At 39.2% G+C, this 25,032-nt stretch overlaps 1 protein-coding gene across 3 annotated transcripts; it reads right to left on the bottom strand.

The window, feature by feature from the left end:
- Window positions 1-2,673: 2,673 nt before the first annotated feature.
- Window positions 2,674-9,615, bottom strand: LOC107809487 (uncharacterized). Of its 3 annotated transcripts, none has more exons than XM_016634135.2 (4): window positions 9,488-9,615; window positions 9,147-9,276; window positions 8,922-9,037; window positions 2,674-3,456 (listed from the first exon to the last, which is right to left on the bottom strand). In XM_016634135.2, exons 2-4 carry the CDS (start codon window positions 9,264-9,266, stop codon window positions 3,084-3,086), a joined length of 609 nt encoding a protein of 202 aa, XP_016489621.1. In that variant the 5' UTR covers window positions 9,267-9,276; window positions 9,488-9,615; the 3' UTR covers window positions 2,674-3,083. The 3 variants fall into 3 exon arrangements, with proteins under 3 accessions (XP_016489621.1, XP_016489620.1, XP_016489619.1); XM_016634134.2 differs by having other exon boundaries at window positions 9,385-9,568; XM_016634133.2 differs by having other exon boundaries at window positions 9,389-9,568.
- Between the last annotated feature and the right edge of the window lie 15,417 nt (window positions 9,616-25,032).

Genomic DNA, 25,032 nt, shown 5'->3' with positions numbered 1-25,032 from the left:
TCTTCTTTTGATGCAATGACTATTTATTTCAATTATATATTTTTTATAACTTTTTAGATGCCTTGACTATTTATTTCAATTGTATAAATCTTTATTTTCAAATCAAATTCAAGAAAAGATTAACTAAAACTTTATTATTTTTGGCCAAATAAAAATATTTAGTCTAAATAATGTAGTTATATCCAAGTTTTATTATAAATTTTATTCGAAATTTTTTATCTAAAAAGGTAATATTCTTAAACAGGTAAAAATATATTTTATTTTTCAAAAAAATGCCATATAGATAGAAAAATCCACGTGGCAGGCGAGTGCACCCACACTTTTTGTCACATCAGCGTCTGGGGGGTAATGACCCTCAAAAAACCAAGTTGAGGGGGGTAATTAAGATCGGGCATAGTTCGGGGGATACTAATAATCTGAACCAAGTTTAGGGGTGATTTAACGTATTTTACCAAATAAAAATAAACAAAAGTAATGGTTTTTAGTACCATTTGCAGCAGAAGGGCCTCAATTTTTAGAAAGATAGCATCTTTACCAGCTAAATGCATACCAAAGTGAAGTAAATAGCAGCATTAACTCAAAGGCGGGTATCATGCTATATCGCGTTTTTGGTCAGCAGTAGGCTGTAGTCTCGCTTGCAAATAACGTATCAGTTACAATTTCATGATAATTGTGATGCGCATGGCAGAGGGCAGGTCAAGCAAGATTGTCAGACTTCTAAATTAGCAAGCTTATAAAGAAGGGATGCAAATATCATTTTATGCGAATTTAACATCGAGAGAAAATGAAAAACTTTATAAGGTACCACCAAAGTTCACATGGTACGCGCGCTTTTGGGCTTGATGATAGCGTAACCCAAACGACAAATTCGTGAGGTTTGTTGGGCCAAAATGGACAATACATGGCATGGGCTTGATCAAAAACAACAACAACAACTACCCAGTAAAATTCCACAAAAGTGGAGTTTGGGAGAGTAAGTCGAGGGTTATTTCTGATAGACTCTCGGCAAAGTGCTTGATCGTGACAATAATTCCCCCTTGAGATTTTTAGATGGCTAATTTTTTAATCTACATAAATCTTTTCAAATCCTACATAATACTTTGTCCCTTTACTTTTGCTATTCCCATTTTTTTTTGTCTTCAGTCTACTTCTTCTTTGTATATAATGCAACTATATTTATAAATTTATATATTATATACACCTCTTTGTTCCTTCGACATCTTCTACCCCGAAGCATTGAAATATCACAGTAAGCGAACCACCTATAGGAAAATCCTTATACCACTATCAAGTCATATCGGGCAATGAGGCTGATGCTACTACCGATACAGAGAAAGACAAGGACTTTCGAACTTTTGATCCCTTTTGCTCCGTTCGTTACGAGCTCGCATGCGAAGTTTTGGCATGTCAAGTCTCTTTTCTTCAACTCCGCTTGGTGATCGCTCTGGCTAATATAGATAGGTCCAGAGCTAGCTAGTGTTCAGAAGTCACTTAAGAGATTGAATATATGACCTATAAATAAATGTACATATTTGATGTGTGTATTATACATATTTAATGTATCATTTGTGTTTTAGATGTATCCAAATATATTTTATGTGTATTTGACATGAAATATTTTTTGAACTTCTCCATGTCATTGCAAACATAATAAAATATAACGAATGACAATTAACTATTGCTGCTACGATTATGCATATTTTCTTTAAATGTTGTCCAGTTATGTTCTCATTCTTTAGTGAGGAAGCACAACGGAGAAATTTTCACTACATGTGAAGAACCTCTCTTAGAGCCAACGACATTTGACTTTCTATAATTAGTACATGCATGTTTTAATGTGTCAACAGTGTGGCTAAAAGCAAATTCAATTTGTATCAGCAGAGCGGTGAAGAGCTAAAAGAAAAACTTGGTTATATGATATAAGTGACACACAAGAAATATATGGGTACGAGTTGACGATAGCCGAAGCATGCCATATGTAAAAGATGGCCATGGAAACTTTAAATTCCTCCCAGATGATGAATGTGGTACAAATAAAAGTCAATTTCTAATGATGCATACCAAGGTATGCAAGGATAAAGTATGTGAACTTAAATGGGTAAGTGGGAAAATACTAAGTAGGCATTTGGACATAAGAATTGTAAAATTCAAACAAATGGTGAAAAAAAATTTCAAAGTGAAAATGGTATTTGAAATTAGAGTTGTGTTTGGACATAAATTTCAGTTTGGGTTGTTTTTTAAGTTTTGTGAGTGATTTGAGGGAAAATTTTGAAAAACAGCTTTTGCAGTTTTTCAAATTTTCAAAAATTTCTAAAATGCATCTTCAAGTGAAAATTGAAAATTTTATGAACAAACGCTGATTTCGAAAAAAGTAAAATATTTTTTTGGAAAAATCTTCCATCAAATTTTATGTCCAAACGGGCACTTAAGTCAGGAGATGTACAAAAGGCATAATTTTGGAGGTTACAAGAAGCAACATATGTTAGAAAAAAAAAAGACGTTGAATGATAATCTAGAGTTTGTCTAGTCAAGGTATATCAGATTTTGTTTTTTTGAAATGGTGAAAATTGAGAAATTCAAGCAACTCTATATGTGCCAAAAAGAGCAGTTAACCTGAGATTGGACGAATCTTTATGATCTAAGAAGAATAAATATTGAAATAAGACATGGAGCTAAGTTAAAGCTTTTGACAACTTGTACATATAATGTGCAAAAATCTCCAACACAAAAGAAGAGTGTCGAGCTAGTGGGGAACATAACTCAAACATCCTTCTACTCCAACCCAAAAGAAGAGCGTTTTGGATATTCTACACAACTGAAACGTAAAGCAATGCTCATTCTGGAAGCCCAGGAATTAATTTTTGAACTGATAAGCTACATAGATTTCAAAGAACCTAACGCCTAGTGAACAGTTCTAATTTTAGTATTAACAGACCATGTTACAAGTTAAATATGTAGAAGTACTGATGTCAAAGATTCTCCTGGTATCTGAACCAAAAACAGATGAAGGAAAAAAGAGGGCATGAAGAAAAGAAATCCCTCACTAAAAGATGAAAAAAGATGGATAAGACAATGGAGTTGATTCAGGAAGTGTGTTGCCTTTTTGCATTTGGTGGCAGCATTTTACTAGAATCATCTGATGAGGTTGATTTGTCACTAGGTTTGCTAACGGTTTCATCAATCCCCTCTTCTGTATTCATCTTTCTCTTCTTTGCTGCAGATTCAGAATTATCTTTTCCAGTTTCTCGGCTTTCCTCTTTCTGCCTGTCTTGCACACTATTTTTCTCTTTCCCTTTCTCTGGTTGAGGTCCAAAATCCGATACAAATAATGGTGGTTCTCTTCCACTCAACCGACAGAATACTTGTTCAACCGTTTCACTTATTTCCTTTCCTATCCCATTGTTATCCAAAATAAGCTCCCAAACTGATTTAGAAGCTTTCTCAAGCACTGAAGTCCTACAGGAAAATAGGGCAAGCAGAGATAAAAAAACCAAATAAGGGCAACCAAAAAGAAAGACAATTTCATAAGACAAGCACTTATTCTTTGCATCCTAATCTTAACATTGACTCAAACGAGAACAGTGACCATCTTTTGTTCAGCAAGGTCTAAAGCATTTAACATAGGAAAAAGGCATTGACGCTCTGATTTTCTGCAGCTGAAAATTGGTCAATTCTCAAATGAGATGACATAGGAAGATGTTGTGGGCATAATTCTAGAATAAATTAAGCAGAACAGCGCAAGCAAGTAGGAATTTTAAGCATCATCACATCCTAAGAAGGATGCATGAGCATCTCCAGGTCCTGGTAAAAACTATAGAAGCAGAATAAATCTGACAAACTTGCATATTGGACAAGATTCAGTTTCCTACCAGTACCAAATATTCTGGCAAAAATGGACAACGTTGATTAAGATCATAGAATTTTCAAGCTCTAATTATAAAGCGGCAGAATCTCCAACAGCCCACAGCAGACGTCTAATATCAAGATCCCAAATCCATTTATTTAAGAACTTCAATACAACAACAACAACAACAACAACAACATACCCAGTATTATCCCACACCGTGGGGTTTGGGGAGGATAGTGTGTACACAGACCTTAACCCTACCTTGTGAGGATAGAGAGGTTGTTTCCAATAGACCCTTTATTTAAGAACTTCAATACTACAGCGCAAATACAACCGACCAAACACTTAACTGAGATGTAACACAAGGTCAAGGGACTTCCTTGAAATGCCTTTTTACTCTTCCTATAGATTTAGTTTTGATCATTTTTTACTCTTCCTATAAGTTAATGCACAATAAACCCACAATTACATGTACCAATGTAGGTATTTCTGCCCCTCAGCCAAAATAGTGTACAACAAAAAAGTATGCCTCAATTCCAAGCTAGTTGGGCTCGGATTTATGAATCCTCAATATCATAAACGCTCTATTTGGGTCCATAATATTTCAACACTCCATACTTAAGGATTGTCTCAACCAAAATAGTATAAGTAAAACAAATACTCATTGATTTCTAGGTTTCATTCTAAACCTAATCGGACACATCCGGAACTAAGCGGCCAGACACAAGGGGAGAAACTTGATCAGACACATAACTTACTATATGGACCACATATTATAAGTATAATAAGAAACATTTTTCCCCGAATATCTTTCAATTCAATCTTCTAAGAAGATTATGCAAGTCAGTCAAAACCCCAAGTTTTTATGTGAACAAACGTAGTGAAAGTCAAAAAAAAAAACATCAGTTTAACTGTTAAATCATCTAATGGTAAAGTTCTTTCAGCATGCCTGACTTGACTTTCCAATTTAGGTTTACAAACTCAATTTCAGGGCCGTGTTGAAAGTCGAGAATCAATGCAATTCAATGTCAGAATGTTTTGAGATCTTTCTATTTATTAAGACTAATCGTATAGAACATTCTTACTTTCTTGCACAATCAGGAATCTCCTATTTAGATAATTTGTTTCATATAATAATAACTCTCCTTGTTTCATGTAGTCTAACCTTTCCTATTATCAATCTGAACTCCTACATAATGAGTCTCTCATAATTTAGGACCAGTTTGGTCAAACTTTCAAAATCTACTTATTTTTAAATGACTTCTTTTCAAATAGTTTTCGAAGAAATACTACAGGAGAATAGCAGTTGGTATTTAGCCAAATCATCTGAGAAGTGCTTTTGTCAATATTATAGAAACAATTTGTGTTTGGCCAATCTTTCAGAAAAGTTTTTTGAATGTCAATTTTTTTACAAACAAAAGAACATGTAAAGATTCACTTTACCATTATTGTTATTATAATAAATACTCTCTCCGTTCCAGTTTATGTGAACCTATTTCCTTTTTGGTCCATTCCAAAAAGAATGACTCCTTTCTAAATTTGGAAACAATTTAGTTTAAACTTACAATTCTACCCTTAATGAGAAACTTTTATAACCACACAAATACTCTGGGCCCCTTTTTGACTTGTTTAGGACCACAAATTCCAAAAGTCTTCATTTTTTCTTAAATTTTGTGCCCAGTTAAACAGGTTCACATAAATTGAAATGGAGGGAGTAACAACTTTATATATTCATTAGGAGAGACTTTAGTTGAGGTTGTTTTAATTTTATCACAGATGAATCAACTCAAGGAGTGATAGTTTGAACAATATAAATTTCTAATAAGGGTTTCTTATTCTAAATAAAATACTTTTCTACTTTGAAGGAGAAGCTACATACTTTTCCTTCCTTCTTGCAGTAGAAAATATTCGACTATTACTCATTATCACTTATCTTTTCCAAGGCCAAACAACTGTCAAGGCTTTGGTTCAACAGTAAGGAAGTTACAGAGCGAGATGTCTTGTGTATGCTTCCCGAGTTTGAACCTTCTTGATGACTAAAGCCTGATGTTTAAGTGAGAGTAGGGCAAAACGGGTGGGCTGCCCCTGCTCCCTGGACAGAACCTGTGCGCCAACTAGGGAGCGGCCAAATAACCCACAGGGGATTTCTTAGTTATAAACAAAGGTATTTTAAATAAAAGCATTTCAAATTTTCCAAAAACTTGGTTAACCAGGCTATCAATATGAGAATTTTCTCTCACTTCTCTTTTTGCGTGGCCTCAAAACCTCTGTGATCTAGGTATAGACTTAAGTAGTTTCTGCATGCAAACAGGTGGCTTTATGACTTGTCCGACCAAAGTTTCTCATTCTTAATTTTACTACTCTTGTGTCTTTGGATGACCATTCAAATGACACAACTCTTTTTCCAAATGTTCATTCTGGCATCACCGTTCACAATTATGGTCATTGTTTCGATAGGATGCGTCATGTTGTCCCCGACTGACACATCAATGTGCAACAGATAACATCTCATGTCAGTATTTTACTGCTAGCCTATCAAGTTATTGGTATGCCAGTATAAGTTTATTGACATATCAAGTCAACAATCCATACTTGTCCAATCAATGATGTTCGCGGTCCAACAACATATATCTGATAATCAGTGTCACATCGCCGTCAAGCGGCACCTCAATATCCACCAAGCACCATCTCGCTATGCAATCAACAACCACACCATTTCCAGTCAGCTATTCCATCATTATCCAATCACCGATAGTAGGTCATCAAACAGTAACTTTTTTCCGCATGCTCGACTGACTTCTAATTTTAATTTACAAGCTCACATTGTTTCACTTGCCTGAATTTTAGGAGGCATACTAAAAGTCAAGAGAATTAATGCAGTTATATAATAGAATGTTCTAGATTCTTTGTAAGTGTTAAGTTAATAGATAGATTTCTTTTTCTAATTGTATCACAATTAACAAACTCACTATTCAGGTAATTTTTCTTATTTGGTAACTCCTCATTTCACATAGTCTAAACTCTTTTTTTTTTCTTTCTAAGTAGTCTAAAGTCTAAACTCCTATATGTTGTTCATGTAATGCAATATAAGAATTTTCTCCCCCCATTTCTCTTTTGAAAATTAAGCATGCATATGTCAGAAGTTCTAAAGTCATCGGATAAGTTTTTTATTAACCAGAATCAAATGTTAAGTTACTAAGGATCATCTGACAATTTTCCATTGACTCCTCGGCTGATAAAGGCTGCAGAGAGCCAGTGAGTAACTATATGCTAGCCACCTTCAGTAGCTATAAGCAATGCATCTTCAGTAGCTTATAAGCAATGCACAAGTCCCAAACAGAAGGGGCTGGGGGCAGAAGCTCTTTTTAGTGAAACCAATTGAGTCCTACAGGCTATCAACAAACATTATATCTAAACTTTTATTTCCCTTTTGTTGGTACCCAAAAGATAACTGATGGTTTTGTGCATTAGAGTAAGAAAGATGCTGAGAAAATAAAAGAAATAAAAAAGAGGGGTGGGTCCACTGACTAAGTGAGTAGTTACCCAATCAAAAGCCGGACTGGGGTCATGCTATTTCAAAAATACAAGCACATAATTGCGTACTATAGCTATTACATATACATTTATAATACTCTTATTGTTGCTCACGTCCCCAGGTCTTTAGTCTAGTGATAAGAGTGCAACAAGTGATGTGGTGGGTTATGCACATGTCACGGGGTCGAACCACAACTCAATAAAAACCTAGTATTTAACAGTAGAGGGAATGACCCATTATCTATCGAGTTTTGAACAATGCACCACGAGCCCTCGTGCATTTCTAGGTTATGCAAAAAGAAAAGGAAAAAAAAAAGCTCTCAACGCTCACTGGTAGCATAGAACGATAGCTCGTTATGTGTCTTTTAACCAAGTAACTGCTTCCCTAATCCCCAAGAAGTTGCAGACCCTGGTAAGCTTCCATATTAGGAAGTTGGATACAAATAAGCTCCACCACACGGGTGAGCAATACAATTCAAATACATACTCATCGTATCACAAGTACAGGCTCAAGTCTTAGCTAGATACAGAATCCAATACTTTCCCATATGTATTGAAAAGTATCAGATTCTGTACTTGGCGAAGGCTTGAGCTCGTACTTGTGGTACAAAATAAGAGTACGTATCTAAACTAAAACATAAACAGATTGACTTGCTCATCCGTATGGTGGAGCTTATTTGTATTCAGCCAGTCTGAACGTTGGGGTTGGCAGCATACTAGGAACCCTATCTGCTCAGGGGTTAAGGGAGTTATTACTTGATTAAAAGACCCATAATAAATCATATTTTTGTTTTACGAGTGAACACTAATGAGAGTATCATTAATGTACTTGTAATAGCTATTGTACATAATTATGTGCACTTGTATTTTTGAAATAGCATATCCCTGATCCAATGATTGGGTAACTACAAATTAAGCAGGTGGACTCACCCCTCTCGTTTACTTTTTCTTTTCATTTGTTTAGACACAGACATAGACGAGGCAATTGAGAATTAGCAGGCACACTTAGAAGATGTCCTTATGTGAGCTCATGTTGCTTCGTGGAGGCTCTTTGATTATTTTGTTTATTTGCGTTATGTAAAGATTGATTCTAGAGTTATGCCCCATGTACTCTAAAGTCCTAGTTTGGGGTTGTAGTCCGTTTAATGGTTTTGACCCTTTGAGGCATTATAACATTAGTAATGTTGTTTGATATTTTGGTTTTGACACTATAATTATGTTGTGCTTTTTTAGAAGGATATTTCTGATTGTTGTGTCGGAAAATCATATCCTTAGCTGATATACCGGATAGCCCTATAAATAGGGGAGACTATTCATTTTACGTGTTGAATGGATAGCCCTAGAAGACTTGCTTGGGGCTTACTCCCTAGGTGCCGGGTCGTAACAAATATATTGAGATTTAACAAGTCCAAATTCCCAAAAGTCCTAATAAAATGATTCTTTCAGTTTCAGTTCGTGTTGTCAAATTGAACTTCTTGAGATAATGCAGAAGCCAAAACAGAAAAAACAACAAACAAACTTCTCAAAAAAAAAAACTTACTCAAGTTCTTGCCGGAGTGCATCAAATAGCTCTCTTTTGGTCTGCTTTTCAGCACCAGGAGTGTTGAGAACCCTGCTTTGCTCAACCATCTTTATGGTGGTATTTTTGAGCTCTTCCTATAATATCACACACACAAAAAAACGTAGGAATATGAATGTAATGACAACAAATAAGGGGATGATACATGTTTACGCGCAATGGATATATCCTCACTCACATACATACATTAGCTTTGAGGTGAGTAATGATTTTCAACCTCATGGAATCGATTGTGCCGTCGTTCATCAAAGTCCCCATTACATCTTCTGGCGTTATCACTGACGATGACGAAGGTGATGATTCCATCCTCAATCACCTGTTCAATTTATCCAGAATCAGCTAACTATATACATAATCCAATACCACTAACAGAAAATATATACTCCAATAGATTAAACCAAATTAGAAAAAAATGATATATTACGAACAATAAGATCGATGAACAGAGAGATAAGAAGTGGTTTTTTGATGCCAGCTTCAGAATTATTATCCTCCGTCAAATGTCTCAAAAGGTTGCTGGTTTTTACTTTGTTTTTTGTCACCTAGCAGTTGAGCCCTAGAACTCCGATTCCGGTAAAGTTCTCTTCCTCTTACTTTCTGGCTTTATCAAGCCGTTTAGACATAGATGATATTTTTAAATATTGAAAAAAAATTGTAAATAAATGTTTAGTTGAAACTATTTTGAAGGAATATTCTACTTCAATTTCAAATAGTGTATATGAAAATTTTAACCACAATTCTTTGAAACACCAAATTTAAGCAACAAATTATAAAGATGTTTAGTTTTTCGATACGAATCATATAAAGTTTGAAAAGTTTTGATATTGTTATAAAATAAAGACTATAAAGTAAAGACAAGTATAGAGAGAAAGTGATATATTATTCGAATTCAAACTGATGTACATAATGAACTGAAATCTCGATTTATAGAAGAAAGGAAGCTGCTGTGTAAGCTGCTACTATACCAGATATGGATAATCTTTTACTGAGAGCAATGTTTATTCATAACGGAGTACTGAAATGATAAGCTTATTATACCTGATATGGATAATCTTCTACCGGGGGTAATGTTTATCCATAACTGGGTACTGAAAGGATAAGCTTATTATACCCGGTATGGATAATCTTCTACCGGAGATAATATTTATCCATAACTGGGTACTGAAAGGATAAGCTTATTATACCCGGTATGGATAATCTTCTACCAGGGGTAATGTTTATCCATAACTGGGTACTGAAAGAATAAGCTTATTATACCCGGTATGAATAATCTTCTACCGGGGGTAATATTTATCCATAACCGGGTATCGAAGTGATAAGCTTCTTCAGGAAGCTTATTTTCAATAGAGTACTTAAATAGATAAACATATTTACGGTGGAGTCCCATATGGATAAGCTTCTTCAGGAAGCTTATTTACAACGGAGTACTAAATGAACATCCATAATATAATATATTTATAACACTCCCCCTTGGATGTTCATTAAAAGATAATGTGTCTCATTAAAACCTTACTAGGAAAAACCACGTGGGAAAAAATCCTAGTGAAAGAAAAAGAGTACACATATTTAGTAATACGCATAGCTGACTGCCTCATTAAAAACCTTATAAGGAAAACCCTGTGGGAAAACCTTAGTAAGGGAAAAAGAGTACAGCGCGCATTTTACTCCCCCTGAAGAAAACCTTATTTCAAATATTTGAGTCTCCACATTCCAATCTTGTATACCATATTCTCAAAAATTAATGTTGGTAAAGACAATCTGTTGGATTGTCACTTGAACTAATTTGATGCACATCAATATCACAATTTTCCCGAAGATCATGTATGTAGAATAATTCTGGTGAAATGTTCTTCGTTCTATCTCCTTTTATAAATCCTCCCTTTAATAGTGCTATGCATGAAAAATTATCTCCGTATAATATTGTGGGTCTTTTATCACATTCCAACCCACATGTTTCTCGAATGAATCACTGATCTCAATCATATGCACTCCCTGCTTGCCGGTTTGAAATCGAGCTTTATGAGTATCGGATAAATAACCTGCATCTGCATTACCAATACGATCTGCACCACTTTTGTTAGCATTAGCAAGATAAATAAGTGCACAATCTACACCGAGATAGAGTATTTCAGGACCAAGGAGCTCCTCATCCTCTTTTAGAAGTTGGAACGGATCCTTATTCACTTCAAGTGATTGAATATTCATTCGTGTACTTAATGGGTACACTTTGTCCATGTAAAAGTATTTTTAAGATCCTCTTGGAGCTCTTCCGGAGTTCCAATAAGATTTATGTCACCAACATAAACAGCAAGTGTAACAAATTTTGATGACATTTTCTTTATAAAAATACATGGACAAATAACATAATTTATGTAACTTTCTTTCAGCAAATATTTACTGAGGCGATTATACCACACGCACACAGTTTGCTTTAAACCGTACAAAGATCTTTATAATTTGATCGAGTACATTTCTCAAGACTTTGAATTATATGCTTCGGGCATTTTCAATCCTTCAAGGATCTTCATATAGATTTAGCCAAATAAGTCATATAGGTTAAGACTTGTATCTAAATGGTATGACATCTTCAAGTGTCTGGACTGCTAGTCCGATCCTCACAATCTTTTACAATATTGTGCACTATATTGTATTAAATATATCGTCGACGATCATTTTGTGTCAGTTCCGAAGCGACATAACTTGTGGAGATCTCATCAGTTTCTTTATTTTCAGGTACCTGAACTTTTTCGGGAGTTTCATGAAATGTTATGTCGTGGGCTCTTCTAGAGCTTATTTCCTCCTCATTATGATCATTTTGATCATTAGCTCCTACTATTTTTCAAGGATTGTTACCTTTGGAACCGATTGGTCTACCATGCTTCATGCGTACGGTAAACTCTATCCTTCAGGGACTTTAATTTTAATAGGAGCATTTGCAGCTGAAATATGATATTTAATTTTGGATCAGCAAATGCTTCTGGCATTTGACTTGAATTATCTTCTAAGTGAGGATCATGATAATTCGATTCATATAGCATATTTTTCAACTGTTTATTCCATCCCCCAAATGTTAGAAAAACTATCATATATCCCCAATCATCTTTGGAAAACATATCTTTGTGTATTAAGGTAGAGAAATTAATCATATACCACGCAACAAAAGATAGTAAAAATATTTGGTTTCTGATCCTAAACCAATTGTGAAGGGAGTACTTATCATATATTGTTGATCTGATGCATACAAGTGCTGCTATATACAGTTTAGAAAATCTTAGACCAACACATGAAGTTTTGTTCTCATAAGCAATGGTTTAGCAATTAATAGGAGGTATTCAATGCTAAACCAGCTTGGATATAAACCAACATTATCAAGATGAACTGTCTTGATTTCATAATCTGAAAATTATGCTCTTAATCGAGAAAAACAATTCCAAATGCCAAACTGCAGGTTGACAATAATTACACATGTAACCATCTCATATATGCACCTATAAGTGGTTCACATGATAGGTGAACGGGCCCATATTCACCTTTTATATATTTCAGAATCAGGGGTCTTAGTCCCAACTTTAGCTGGTATAATCAATTCATTATGAGAACAAGCAACACATGAGAATTCCTGAATAATCTTCTAGTTCTTTAGTATATGCTTATCTGAATTCTCAAATAGCTCATTTTAAAATGGCAAATGAAAACTTCAAGTTTATCATGTCATGTGCTATCTCTTAGTAAACTTCTGGTTTACTATGGCATAAAGTTTTGCTTTAGTAAAATTCTGGTTTACTGTGATACATGATATAGTACAAATTAAAGAATAAGGCGGGTAACTTCTCACATACATATTATTTTACCCCCTATGATTGTGGAAACATGAAGATTATCAATCTTCCAATCATTTGTAGTCTCAATATGATAGCCATTTGTATTAATAAACTTCAGGTTTACTACAACATATGTTTTTACCATAATCATATAATATGAATGATATATTTGTATATAAGCTCTTTGAGAGCCTTCATTTATTATCCACAATCTAATATTTATCTGGCACTACTGGTGTCATGTATTCTTTAGGCAAACATTTAGCTCTTCAGGAGTTGTTGATACATTTTGTACTATCAAATATTGCTCAGACACTGCTGGTGTCATGAGAGAAAATCACAATCAAATAAACAATGTAAAACAATTATTTAAGCACACGAAAACTCCTCTTCATAATATTTTTCCACTTCAGGAGGCAATTTCAATTGTGTTACTTCTTCAGGAGCAAATTTAAAATACGAAATATTGAGTATATATTCTCTCAATTATATTAACTCTTCTGGAGGTGAATTGTAATGTATTCACATCAAAAGCGCGTTCATATTTACTCGACTTATTAGTATTGTCACATTCACTTCAGGGAATGGATTAATATTATCAAAAGTTCTCATCCTTCATGAAATCGAACATAATTATCTGAATGCGCATTAATCACATCAAATTGTGATGCCTCAACTTCTTTTAAAATATTTACTACTTTAGGAGCAAATCGAGGCGTGCATTTAATATAGAGAATATTTATGTAGCTTATCTTCAATTGTAACCATAGAAAGCCTAAATTATCACTTCTGGTGATCATAGGCATATACCACTTCTGGTAGTTAACAAAATATAATTACAATGATATATATGAAATATAACCACTTCTTGTGGTTGTATATTTCTTGCAAACTCTGCTAGAGTTTAAGTTGATCTAATAATGTTATCCATATTCTTCAAAATGACATAAACAAGATATATTATAGTAAACATCATTATCAAATCATAATATTTCTTTATGTACAACAATTACATAACCATATTATCTATTACAAATAACAAAAATTAAAATATTTACATTTCTACAGATTCACCACCGATTACATGACTTGTTTCTCCTTCTGGGAGTGCAAGGTAATCAGTTACATCCAAATGCATGAAGTCTAAATTATCTTCAGAAATAAAATTTGCTTCAGCATTTTTCTCTGTCTTCTTTAGGGAGGCTTGATAAAGCTCAACCAGGTGCTTTGGCGTACGACAGGTACGTGACCAGTGCCCTTTTTCTCCACATCTATAGCATGCATTTTCTGCATTTGATGCTTGCACCGCTTCATGCTTTTGTTCCTTCCTTTTCCACTGCTGGTGGTGAGGAGTGTTCTTTGGTGCATTATTATTACCATGATTAGAGTTTCTTTCCCGACCACAACCATGACCATGACTGGGGCCACGACCTTTTCCATGTTTAGCCTGGTGGAAGTTCGTCTCATTCGCTTCAGGGAATGGACAAGAACCATTAGGTCGGTTTTCATGATTTTTCATTAATAGCCCATTATGTTGCTCGGCTATAAGAAGATGTGAGATAAGTTCAGAATACTTTTTAAATCCCATCTCTCGATATTGCTGCTGCAGGAGCATATTCGAGGCATGAAAAATGGTGAAAGTTTTCTCCAACATATCATGATCAGTAATATTATCACCACATAATTTCAATTGGAAAATAATTCTGAAGATAGCAGAATTATACTCACTGATAGATTTAAAATCTTGTAGCCTTAGATGAGTCCAATCATATCGTGCCTGTGGAAGAACGACAATCTTCAGGTGGTCATATCTATCTTTCAAATTATTCCACAGTATGACTGGATCTTTAACAGTAAGATATTCCATTTTCAGGCCCTCATCAAGGTGATGGCGTAGGAATATCATTGCTTTGGCACGGTCTTGGTTTGATGCCTGATTTTTGTCTTTGATGGTGTCTGCTAGACCCATCGCATCAAGATGAATTTCAGCATCAAGCACTCAAGACATGTAGCTTTTGCCCGATATATCCAGGGCTACAAATTCAAGTTTAGAAAGATTTGACATTATCTAGGAAAAGAAAGTTCTTACCTCAGATACTCTCAAAATATTTGCTCGAGATGGCAGAGTCTCGTGCTGATAACGTGTTATAAAATAAAGACTGTAAAGTAAAGACAAGTATAGAGAGAAACTGATATATTATTTGAATTCAAACTGATGTACATAATGAACTGAAATCTCTTCTATTTATAGAAGAAAAGAAGCTGCTGTGTAAGCTGCTACTATACTAGATATGGATAATCTTCTACTGAGAGCAATGTTTATCCATAACGGAGTACTGAAAGGATAAGCTTATTATACCCGATATGGATAATCTTCTATCGGGGATAATGTTTATCCATAACTGGGTACTGAAAGGATAAGTTTATTATACCCGGTATGGATAATCTTCTACCGGGGATAATATTTATCCATAACTGGGTACTGAAAGGATAAGCTTATTATACCCAGTATGGATAATCTTCTACCGGGGGTAATATTTATCCATAACTGGGTACTGAAAGGATAAGCTTATTATACCCGGTATGGATAATCTTCTACCGGGGGTAATGTTTATCCATAACCGGGTATCGAAGTGATAATCTTCTTCATGAAGCTTATTTCCAATAGAGTACTTAAATAGATAAACATATTTACGGTGGAGTCCCATATAGATAAGCTTCTTCAGGAAGCTTATTTACAACAGAGTACTAAATGAACATCCATAATATAATATATTTATAAGAGATATTTATTACTTATCAAATTTTGGTGTATAAATTCATTTTTCTTGTTTTTAAAGAATTACGTCGAATCATCAATTATTTAAATATTATTTTGCAAATATGTTGTACAAATTTATTCTTCAACTTAAATAAACTTATCAAAAATATTTGTAAATTATATCCAAGCAAATATTTTCCCGTAAAAGATACGAGATTTCCCTTAAAAGGAGATATTTTATATAAATAGTTGATTATATTCATTATTTATTTTTGGCAGAACAGTCTCTTAGACACTTGTACTTGTTTCGGTTTGTCATCTCAATCCCTATAATCTACAAATTTTCATCCAAACACTTTAACTTGATCAATACCTATATTTTAAACCCCTCTAATCATTGACTAAGCACATGTGACAACAAAATGGTTGAGCTGAATAATACGAGTGTAGTTCACGCGGACAACGAGCGTGAATATGACATTTTTATTTACCGTGAAAATGGTAATAACAATTAAATTTGTTGATGGGACTCTAAAAATATGTGATCTATTTTTGTGCTAGTTTGTTAAGCAGTTGATGCTATGAATATGAGATTTAGAGACAAAATAAAGTTAGGGAGGGAGCTATAACCAAACCGATAGGCCAGTTACTTGGGACCTCAGGCTTGTCGATTCTGGGCCTCGAGGTCGATTCTGGGGCTCGGCCACGAGCTATTGAGGATAATCGGTGTAGGGCTAACAATTACACTAAGATCAATAAAAGCTCTTTATGGCCAATGATAGGCAACAAATGATGAACAAATATGGAGATAATAAATGAAAGCAATAATATCAAGAGAGAGTATATGAGAGAGCAAAGAGAGTGTTATTCTATATTTCTTGTGGAGCAGCTGGAGCAACAGAGTATTACAAAGTGTCAAGGATCCCCTTTATATAGGAGGGGAAATCCCAACATAGTACAAAATAAATTAATGATAAAGAAATCGGGATGAGACAGCTGGCTAACTTCATGATGCAGGCTCAGACTAGCTTCAGACTAGCCTGACAAATTTTGTTGGCCCTGGCTGCACCCTTCAGGAACTCCCCATATCTGTTAGGGTCACAGCCAGCGTTATCCTTGGGTAGGGTGTCGATGGACCTCAAGGGAGGGTACATGGTCCGTGGTCTCGAGCCTTCGAGGTGATCTTCCGATATGCCTTATCAACGAGAAATTGGTTTCTTTGATTTCACCGTATAAAGATAGTCCCCGCGTTTGTTAGAGAGGAGCGACAAGAAGCGATTTTGACATCTGACTCTTCGGACTTCCCATGATGATGTCATACTGATGACGCAAGCCTCCATGATTACCGAAATGGTCCATCGTTTCGCTTTTCCAAGATCATTCAACGTATTGCGGTTTCTCATTCTCCAAGCCATAATATCGCCATCGGTTCAACTCCCAGGGACACATTAAATGTGCCCGTGGTTACGTTTTTTGAGGGCGATAATGGCGCCGTCGATTACGTTGCCCCCTTTCTATAAATGGGGGCCTACTGGGATCAGCCTTTTATCCAAGTACCTATCCATTCCTCCTTTCTTGCTATCTTTATTCTTTGTCGTTTACCATGTTTAAGGCCCATGACCTCAAGATTGTATGAAGGTACTTCTATCAGGCATGCCATGGCCTATCTCCTGGACCTTTTCTGGTCGAGCGAGATTATGCTGTTTTTTTGTTGTTGTTGTTGTTGTTGTTGTTGTTGCTGTGGTCGTTGGCTCGGGACGACGAAGCAGAGGGTCGATTTCCTCCGACCCGAGGAAATATTTGGATTATACACCGCTGCTCACGCTCCTACCCTGGCCTGGTGCTGCATTTCATCCCTCGGGTCTTTTCCCAAGGGATAAAATGGTGCACCAACCATTAAGCTCGCACGACATGATGTCGTGGAAGGTGGACTCGGAGCGGCCGTGCGAGTAGGGTTGAGGCCCACCGATTCTTCAACCTTTGGCTTCGGCGGACTATGTCTCTTTTTTCTGCCTCTTTTATATCACCTTCTCTTCTTTGCCTTCCCGCTTTCCTCTTCTTCATATTCACCCTTGGAGATATTACTCTGTAGGATTGAGCTGGGAACCTAGAGGAGGTGGCGGATGAAGGTATCACCGTCGAGGATGATACTCAAGGGGGTAGTGCTCGGAGATGCTGATACCGGAGATGAACCTTCGAGAGTAGATTAGGTTCTAGGCTTCCACTACATATGTACTCTCTCGCTTCTTTGTTTTTGTATAAGGACCCCTCGTGGGCTTTTATAATCATATGTAAGGTCCCATCGTGGGCTTTTGTAATTGAATGTTCATGAAAACAAAGATATTTCCCCAATTTGTCTTCGATGCTTACTATATTCTTTTACGTTTGTGCGGACTCTGAATACATGACTCTGTTTGTTATTGCCAATATCAAACCCGGGGGATGAGTATTCTTTCTGGCCCTTGGTCGATTAATATAGCCTTGCGCGGAACCTTTTGTGATCCCTTGGATCGAACCAGGATCGGCCGATGAACTCGGGTCACTAGGACCTTGACTTCGAGTAGAAAGTAATGTTTTGGGGACTTGAAACCATGATTTATTACTTAAACTCCGTGGTAACCTTTGAGAAGAAAATTGCTCGGAGGCCTGTGAATAGTAACTACCTTTGATCTCTCGAGGACAGTCCCCGAGCGGAGGTTTGTTCAAATTCGGACCATTTGGGAACTTGCTTTGGGCTTAGAGTAAATATCCTTAAGGCACTGTAGATAGATCTTGAAAGAGGGTTTGTTCGATATTGGATGTTACCCCGGGGACAAGACCATACGGGTGGAGTTTAAATGCTTATTTCCTTGGAGCCTAATTCCCTTTTGACAAAAAGCCCCCGAGGTCGAGTACCACCTCGAGTCTTGTAATGATGTCATTGGCTTCCTGGAGCCTAACCTTCCCTTTGATGGAGATCCTCGAGGTCGAGTACCACCTCTGTGCTGGCGAAGGCGTCATCGGCTTCCTGGAGCCTAGCCTTATCCTGATGGAGGTCCTCGAGGTTGGGTACCACCTCGGGACTGGCGATATTGTCGCTCCGTGGAACTTAACTTTCCTTTGATGGAGATCCTCGAGGTCGGGGACCACCTCGGGACTGGCGAATGCGTCTTCGGCTTCCTGGAGCCTAGCCTTGTCCTGATGGAGGTCCTCGAGGTTAGGTACCACCTTGGGACTAGCGATGTTGTCGGCTCCCTAGAGCTTCACTTTCTTTTGATGGAGATCCTCGAGGTCGGGTACCACCTCGGGACTAGCAATGATATCATTGTCTCCTTAAAGCCTACTTTTATTTGATGGGGGTCCTCGAGGTTGGGTACTACCTCGGGACTGGCGATGATGTTGTTGGCTCCTTAAAGCCTAACTTCTATTTGATGGGGGTCCTTGAGGTCGGGTACCACCTCGGGACTGGCGATGATGCCGTTGGCTCCTTAAAGCCTAACTTCTATTTAATGGGGATCCTCGAGGTCAGGTACCACCTCGGGACTAGCGATGATGTTGTTGGACTTTCAGAGCCTAACTTTTTTTAATGGAGATCCTCGAGGTCGGGTACCACCCTGGTGCTGGAAAAGGCTTCATCGGCTTCCTGGAGCCTAGCCTTGTCCTGATGGAGGTCCTTGAGGTCGGGTACCACCTGGGGACTAGCGATGGTGCTTTTAGCTGGTTTTGAGGCAAGCGAATCGTCGCCGTTTTTTCCATATATATACATGGACCTTTTTTGCTTTTTAGGGGATCCCACCACTTTAAGCAGTTGCCCTTCTTTTTCTGCGCTAGCCTTTCATTGCTCCAGCACTAAGCACTTGCACATATCCCCGCTTTAGTTTTCTAATTTTGTCATAGCCATGGCTGTTATGTTGGAGTCTGCCCGACAAGGAGGGGAGAGCTGCGCTTCCGGCATTCAGGACTAACGAGAGTATGCCTTGAAGGTTGTTTCTTCGATAGGAGAAGAACATCTTGGGTTAGTGAGAAAAGACTGCGGATAGGGGGAAAAGGTAGTACCACAGATACTTCCCCTGGGTGAGGGCATCATGGATCGTGCCGGTAGATTTTTGAATGTGTACACGTACCCTTTCACATTGGGCCCCCTTGATAGGGTTGTACTCAACTTCTGCCTAGAGTATCGGGTTACCTTGGCGCAGATCCATCCGTCATTTTGGCGAATAGTACTGATGATGAGATTTTTCGCGGAGAAGGCGGGGCTTGACTTTACTCTTAGTCATCTTATCAGGCTGTACTGGCCCTTCCATCATCGAGGTCTGCTGACCTTGCGATGCTGATCGACCATGCCCTTTGTTGTTGACGACAAGGAAGACAGAGATCTGGGGTGGATGAGTCACTTCGTCCGAGTGCGAACCGCTGACATTATCCCCATAGAGCTCATGTCATTCCCTAAGGAATGGAATTATACTCGTAAGTGGTACATCTCGTGCTTTCTTGGTTCTATCTATGAAGAAAGCCCGGTTTCGTAATCGTGCCTTCTTTTCTTTTCCTGCAGCGATTTCATGGGCGCCGGGCGATGTCCCTGATTGGGTCCGAAAGTTGGCGACGTACTCGACTTTTGACATGCGCAAGTGGTGAGCTGCATCAAAGGGTAGATTGAGCGAAACATCATGGTGAGTGATGTGCTATACTTCCCCCTCCCTTCCTTTATTTGGAGAGGTGCTTTCCCTCCATGTGTATTAAGCTTGCTGTTGTAGGCATTGAAGAGCCGTCCGAGGCGAGGCTGCACTCCTCCGAAGAGGGGGAAAGGTTTCCAACTTCCGGGCTGAAGAACGACGACAATAAGGGAGAGATGCCTTTACGGGGTGATGGTGCTCAAAATAAGGTAGAATGGGACCGGGGCTTCAGAGTGGAAGCATCGTTTGAGCCTGTTTTGTACGTGGTTCCTGGTTCTGGAAGGAGGGTTTCTCTGTCGCTGCCGCCTTTATTTTCCGTCGATAATACTTCGGGAGATACTAGAAACTCGGGGTCGCGTACACCGAGCGATCGTGCTTCGACCGGAGTCGACTTTTTTAGGGATGAAGGAACTAGATTGGCAGGTGTGCGCTCGGCCTTCGAGGAAGTGCAACAACTTCACTTTATGGTGAGTTTCTGTATAGGTCTTTTGAGCTTCGCGCCTTTCCTTTCTTATTGGGCTTTATTTTGCAGGCGTTCGACAAGCTTAAGTCTGGGCTGCTTCGTTGTGAAGCCAGGCTACGGAAAGCTCTAGATGAGGAGATATCCCTTAGGCTCCTTTGTGAGGAAAAGGAAGTCGAGCTGGGACACTTGCAGTATGAGGTGGGTCAAAGTTTGAACTACGAGAACCATCTGAAGGAGCAGGTAATTTTCTGTCCTGGGTGAGCGTGCACCCTGCCTCTTGGTTCCTAAGGCTAATACTTAGTTTATTTCAGTTGTAGAAAAAGACGGAGGCCCTGGAGCGGCTTCGAGATGAAGTTGGTCGGCCAGACGTGAATATGATAAGCTGAGAGCTCGGGCGGAGGCTTAGGCTTTGGAGGGGAAGGACACTCTAGCTAAAGTTCCTACTTTTGAAGCTCAACTCCGCTTAGCCCGTGATAATGCTTTGGTTCAGACAGACATGATTGTGAAGCTTGAGTCCGAGCTTTCGAAGGTCAAGTCTAAGATCGTCAATGCTCGGGCAGAAGCTGCAATGAGCCGGACTAGGGTTGACCGGGAGATGGCGATCTATTCAAAGGACGTTGCCGATGCTCAAGTTGAGCAGAGAAGGATTCGCGACTGTGAAGGGAGGGTTGAAGAATATGCTCGCTGCAAATCTCAAAGAAAGACCCTCGAAGAGATCTGCGCTAGGGGCTTTGCCCTCTCGGGGGAATTGGCGCTAGCAAGGGCGGGCGAGCATGATGCTCGGTTGCTTTTGCTCGATGCCGAAGAAAGCGAAGATGAGGCCGGCAGGCCGTAGCCCCCGGGGGGCATAGCTTTTTCCATATGTATGTAGCATTTTCGAAGCATGTTTGTAGACGGAGATTGCGCTTTTTCGCACATGTGTATGAAAGAAAACCTTGTAGCTTTATTTCCTTTGTATCTCTTACTGTCTTGAATTTGGACATCGGACTGGTCTTCGAGTTGGTAGGACTCCTTAAAGTCATGATATGGCCCTAGGGCTCGTTGGACTGGCCCGTAGGCTCTTACGCACTTTCACTCTTAGGCATAATTAGGCCATCTACTTTGGGCGCAGTCCTTGAGTCGGGCATCGACTTGAGCTTATTTGGCCTTCGAATGGCCGAACTTTAGACTGGTGACAGTGGCTCTTATGCTTTTGGTCGATGCGACCTTTTAATGAGGGCTGGCGACAATGGCTCTTACGCCGTGGGCCGATGCGACCTTCTAGTGTACGTAGGCTGGCGATAATTGCTCTTACGCCTTGCTCTGAAGCATATTTAGTTAACTGTTTTGGGTCCGGTCTCCGAATAGGGTTACGACTCGAGCTCATTTTGACCCTCAAGTTTTCAGATTTCAAGCTGGCAACAATAGCTCTTATGCTTTAGGTCAATGCAACCTTTTGTGTGTATTGCCCTGAGGCTCATTAGGCTGGCGACAATGGATCTTACGCGCTTGGTCCATGCGACCATTTATGTAGGCTTTATTTTCCTCTCATTAAGGACTTTTGAAGTAATTTTTGCCTGAGTCATCATCGGTTCAGGAAGAACCTCGATTTCGAGTAACTTGCGGCGATGTTCGAGAACCTCGGGAGGTTTGGCTCAGAGGCTGAGTAGCTTGAAGCCTATGATTTGGAGCTGACATGGTCGAAGCTCTTTTGCCTATGACGAGGGTAGCTTGTTTAACTAGTTTTTTCTGAAGTAGATTCAGAGTAATTTGAAGGCATGTGTGGGTTGGTGACAATGGCTCTTACGCCTTGTAGCGACAGTTGGGTGTCCTCGAGTCGCGTTAGTTCGGCTGGTACAGTCGTGTAACTAGAGTCACTTGTGTTTGGCCAGAGCCTTTGAGTCCCAAGTGAAGTAATTTCGGCATCTATATCAAGGGTATGCCTATTTAGGGGTCTTACAAGTTCGATATATAGCCGAAACTTTGGGATCGGGTCTATGCCTTTAGTGAGGTCTTACAAGTTTTACATGCCGTTGAGGTCTTACATTTTTACATGCCATTGAGGTCTTACTGGTTTTACATGCCGTTGAGGTCTTACAGTTTTACATGTCATTGAGGTCTTACAGGTTTTACATGCCGCTGAGGTCTTATAGTTTTTACATGTCGTTGAGGTCTTACAGGTTTTACATGCCGTTGAGGTCTTATAGCTTTTACATGCCGTTGAGGTCTTATAAGTTTTACATACCGTTGAGGTCTTATAGTTTTTACACGCCGTTGAGGTCTTACAGATATAGTTGTTGCCTTATGTAGGTCTTACGGGACCAAGTCTGCCCGCTCGGGGTCTTACAGCCTCGGGTTTTGATAAGTCAATGGAGATGACACTTGACGGCAGTCGCCGAGTCATCGAGGGTTTCTCGACTATGGAGCCATTATTTGCAAACTCTGTATTGCCTCATCAAAGGCTTATGGTTTGGAGATCCCGACCCTGGGGTTGTGCAATTTTGGAGATATCAACGCCAGTCCCCGAGTGTTCGGGGCGCTTTTGGACTTGGAGATATTTCGTGATTTTCATGTTGCCTCATCGAGGGCTTACGAGCTTGGAATCCCGATCTGGAGGTCATTAAGGTGTTGAATTGTTGACGCCAGTCCCCGAGTGTTCGGGACGTTTTTGGCAGAGGAGTCGTTTTTATGAAGGTGTTGAGGTTCCTTTGGAGTGTGAGATGCCTTTATAGAAGACATTCTTCAATTATTTGGTACAAAGTGCACATGTATTAGCCATCGGGGGCTCCGGCTATACGGACATAGTTCGTTTGACCGTTTGGCCTGGTACGTCATTTTCCAACTAGGACCCCATTTTGGCGCTTCTTAGATTTTCCGAGTGCATGACCCTCCGGAGGAATGCCCCCTAGTGCTCGGGGTCGATCGCAAAAGAAGCCTCGAACACTTGTTTAGTCTCCCTTAGGTAGCATGCAGATGTTGCCTCGTTAAGAACCTTGCTGGTAAAATGCTTTTCGGGATAAAAACTCGGTCGAAGGAAAAGAGTGGAACGGATGTTTTAAAACCTTAAGGTCTTCGAGCTGGGTTAATGCTCTGACTTATTTGATCGGGCGCCTGCATAAGGGTTAGTACAAAATACAAAATGAAAAGGGAGATGGTTATACCTTAGTGTAGGATGTGCCAGCGACGTTTCGACGACCGATACGTCCTAGTTACTAGAGACGAGGATGCGGTACGGTCCTTTACTTTGTTTGATCGGATTTATTTGAAGGTGTGGCTTGATTACCCTTTAGCTCTTTTGCAAGGGGAGGTACTGATGTCGGTGCCACGTCGTGCACTGGGAACATCTCCCTTGTCGCATGTTGTTCCCTATAGACGGTTTTAATCCCATCCTTTGTTGGGAATTTCATCATTTGGTGTAAGGTGGATGGTACTGCTCTCATGCAATGTATCCACGGCCGTCCGAATAAGGCGTTGTACCTCATGTCTCCTTAGATGACATAGAATTTGGTGTTTTGGGTCGTGCCGGCCACGATGACTGGGAGGGTGATTTCTCCTTTTGTTGTTTCACTTGCCATATTGAATCCGTTGAGGACTCAAGTGACGGGCACGATTTGGTCAAGCAGTCCGAGCTGCTTTATCACCCTCGACCTGATAATGTTGGCCGAGCTACCTGGGTCCATGAGCACACATTTTATTTGAAAAGAATTTACAAGGAAAGAGATTACCAGTGCGTCATTGTGAGGTTGAGAAAAGGTATCGGTGCCCTCTTCATTGAATGTGAGGGCATCATCGGGAACATATCCCCGGGTTCACTTTTCTCTAGTGATGGATATTTTTGTCCTTCTCATTACGGGTTTCTGCGGGGCATCGACGCCTCCCAAGATCATGTGGATGACATGTTGTGGCTCATTTGCTTCATTCTTCTTGGCCGCCTCTCTTTCCCGGAACTGATTTTTGGCTCGGCCGCTAAGGAATTCCCGGAGGTGGCCTTTGTTAAGTAGTTGAGCTACCTCCTCTCGAAGTTGGTTGCAATCCTCGGTCTTGTGGCTGTGCATGTTGTGAAACTCACACACTAAGTTATGATTCCTCTATGAAGGATCCAATTGTATAGGCCTGGGCCACTTGGCGTCTCTGATTTTACTGATAGCGAACACGATGTCCAATACATCGACGTTGAAGTTGTATTCTGACAAGTAAGGTGCCCCCATTGGTCCTGCGTTCCTATCGAATCTAGCTCTGTTGATGAGTCCCCGAGGATCCTGTCCTTGGTCTATCCGTCGATTGTTGCGAGGTGGGTTACGCCTTGGAGCATTCCTCCTGTCTTCGACGTACGGCTGATATCTTTCTTTATTTGGTTTTGGCTCCTTTGCTAGGAGCCTACTTGGGTATATTGAGC

This window comes from Nicotiana tabacum, chromosome 5 (genome assembly GCF_000715075.1).
Source record: "Nicotiana tabacum cultivar K326 chromosome 5, ASM71507v2, whole genome shotgun sequence".
Lineage (NCBI taxonomy): Eukaryota > Viridiplantae > Streptophyta > Magnoliopsida > Solanales > Solanaceae > Nicotiana > Nicotiana tabacum.
This window is presented reverse-complemented; position numbering and strand designations above follow the sequence as displayed.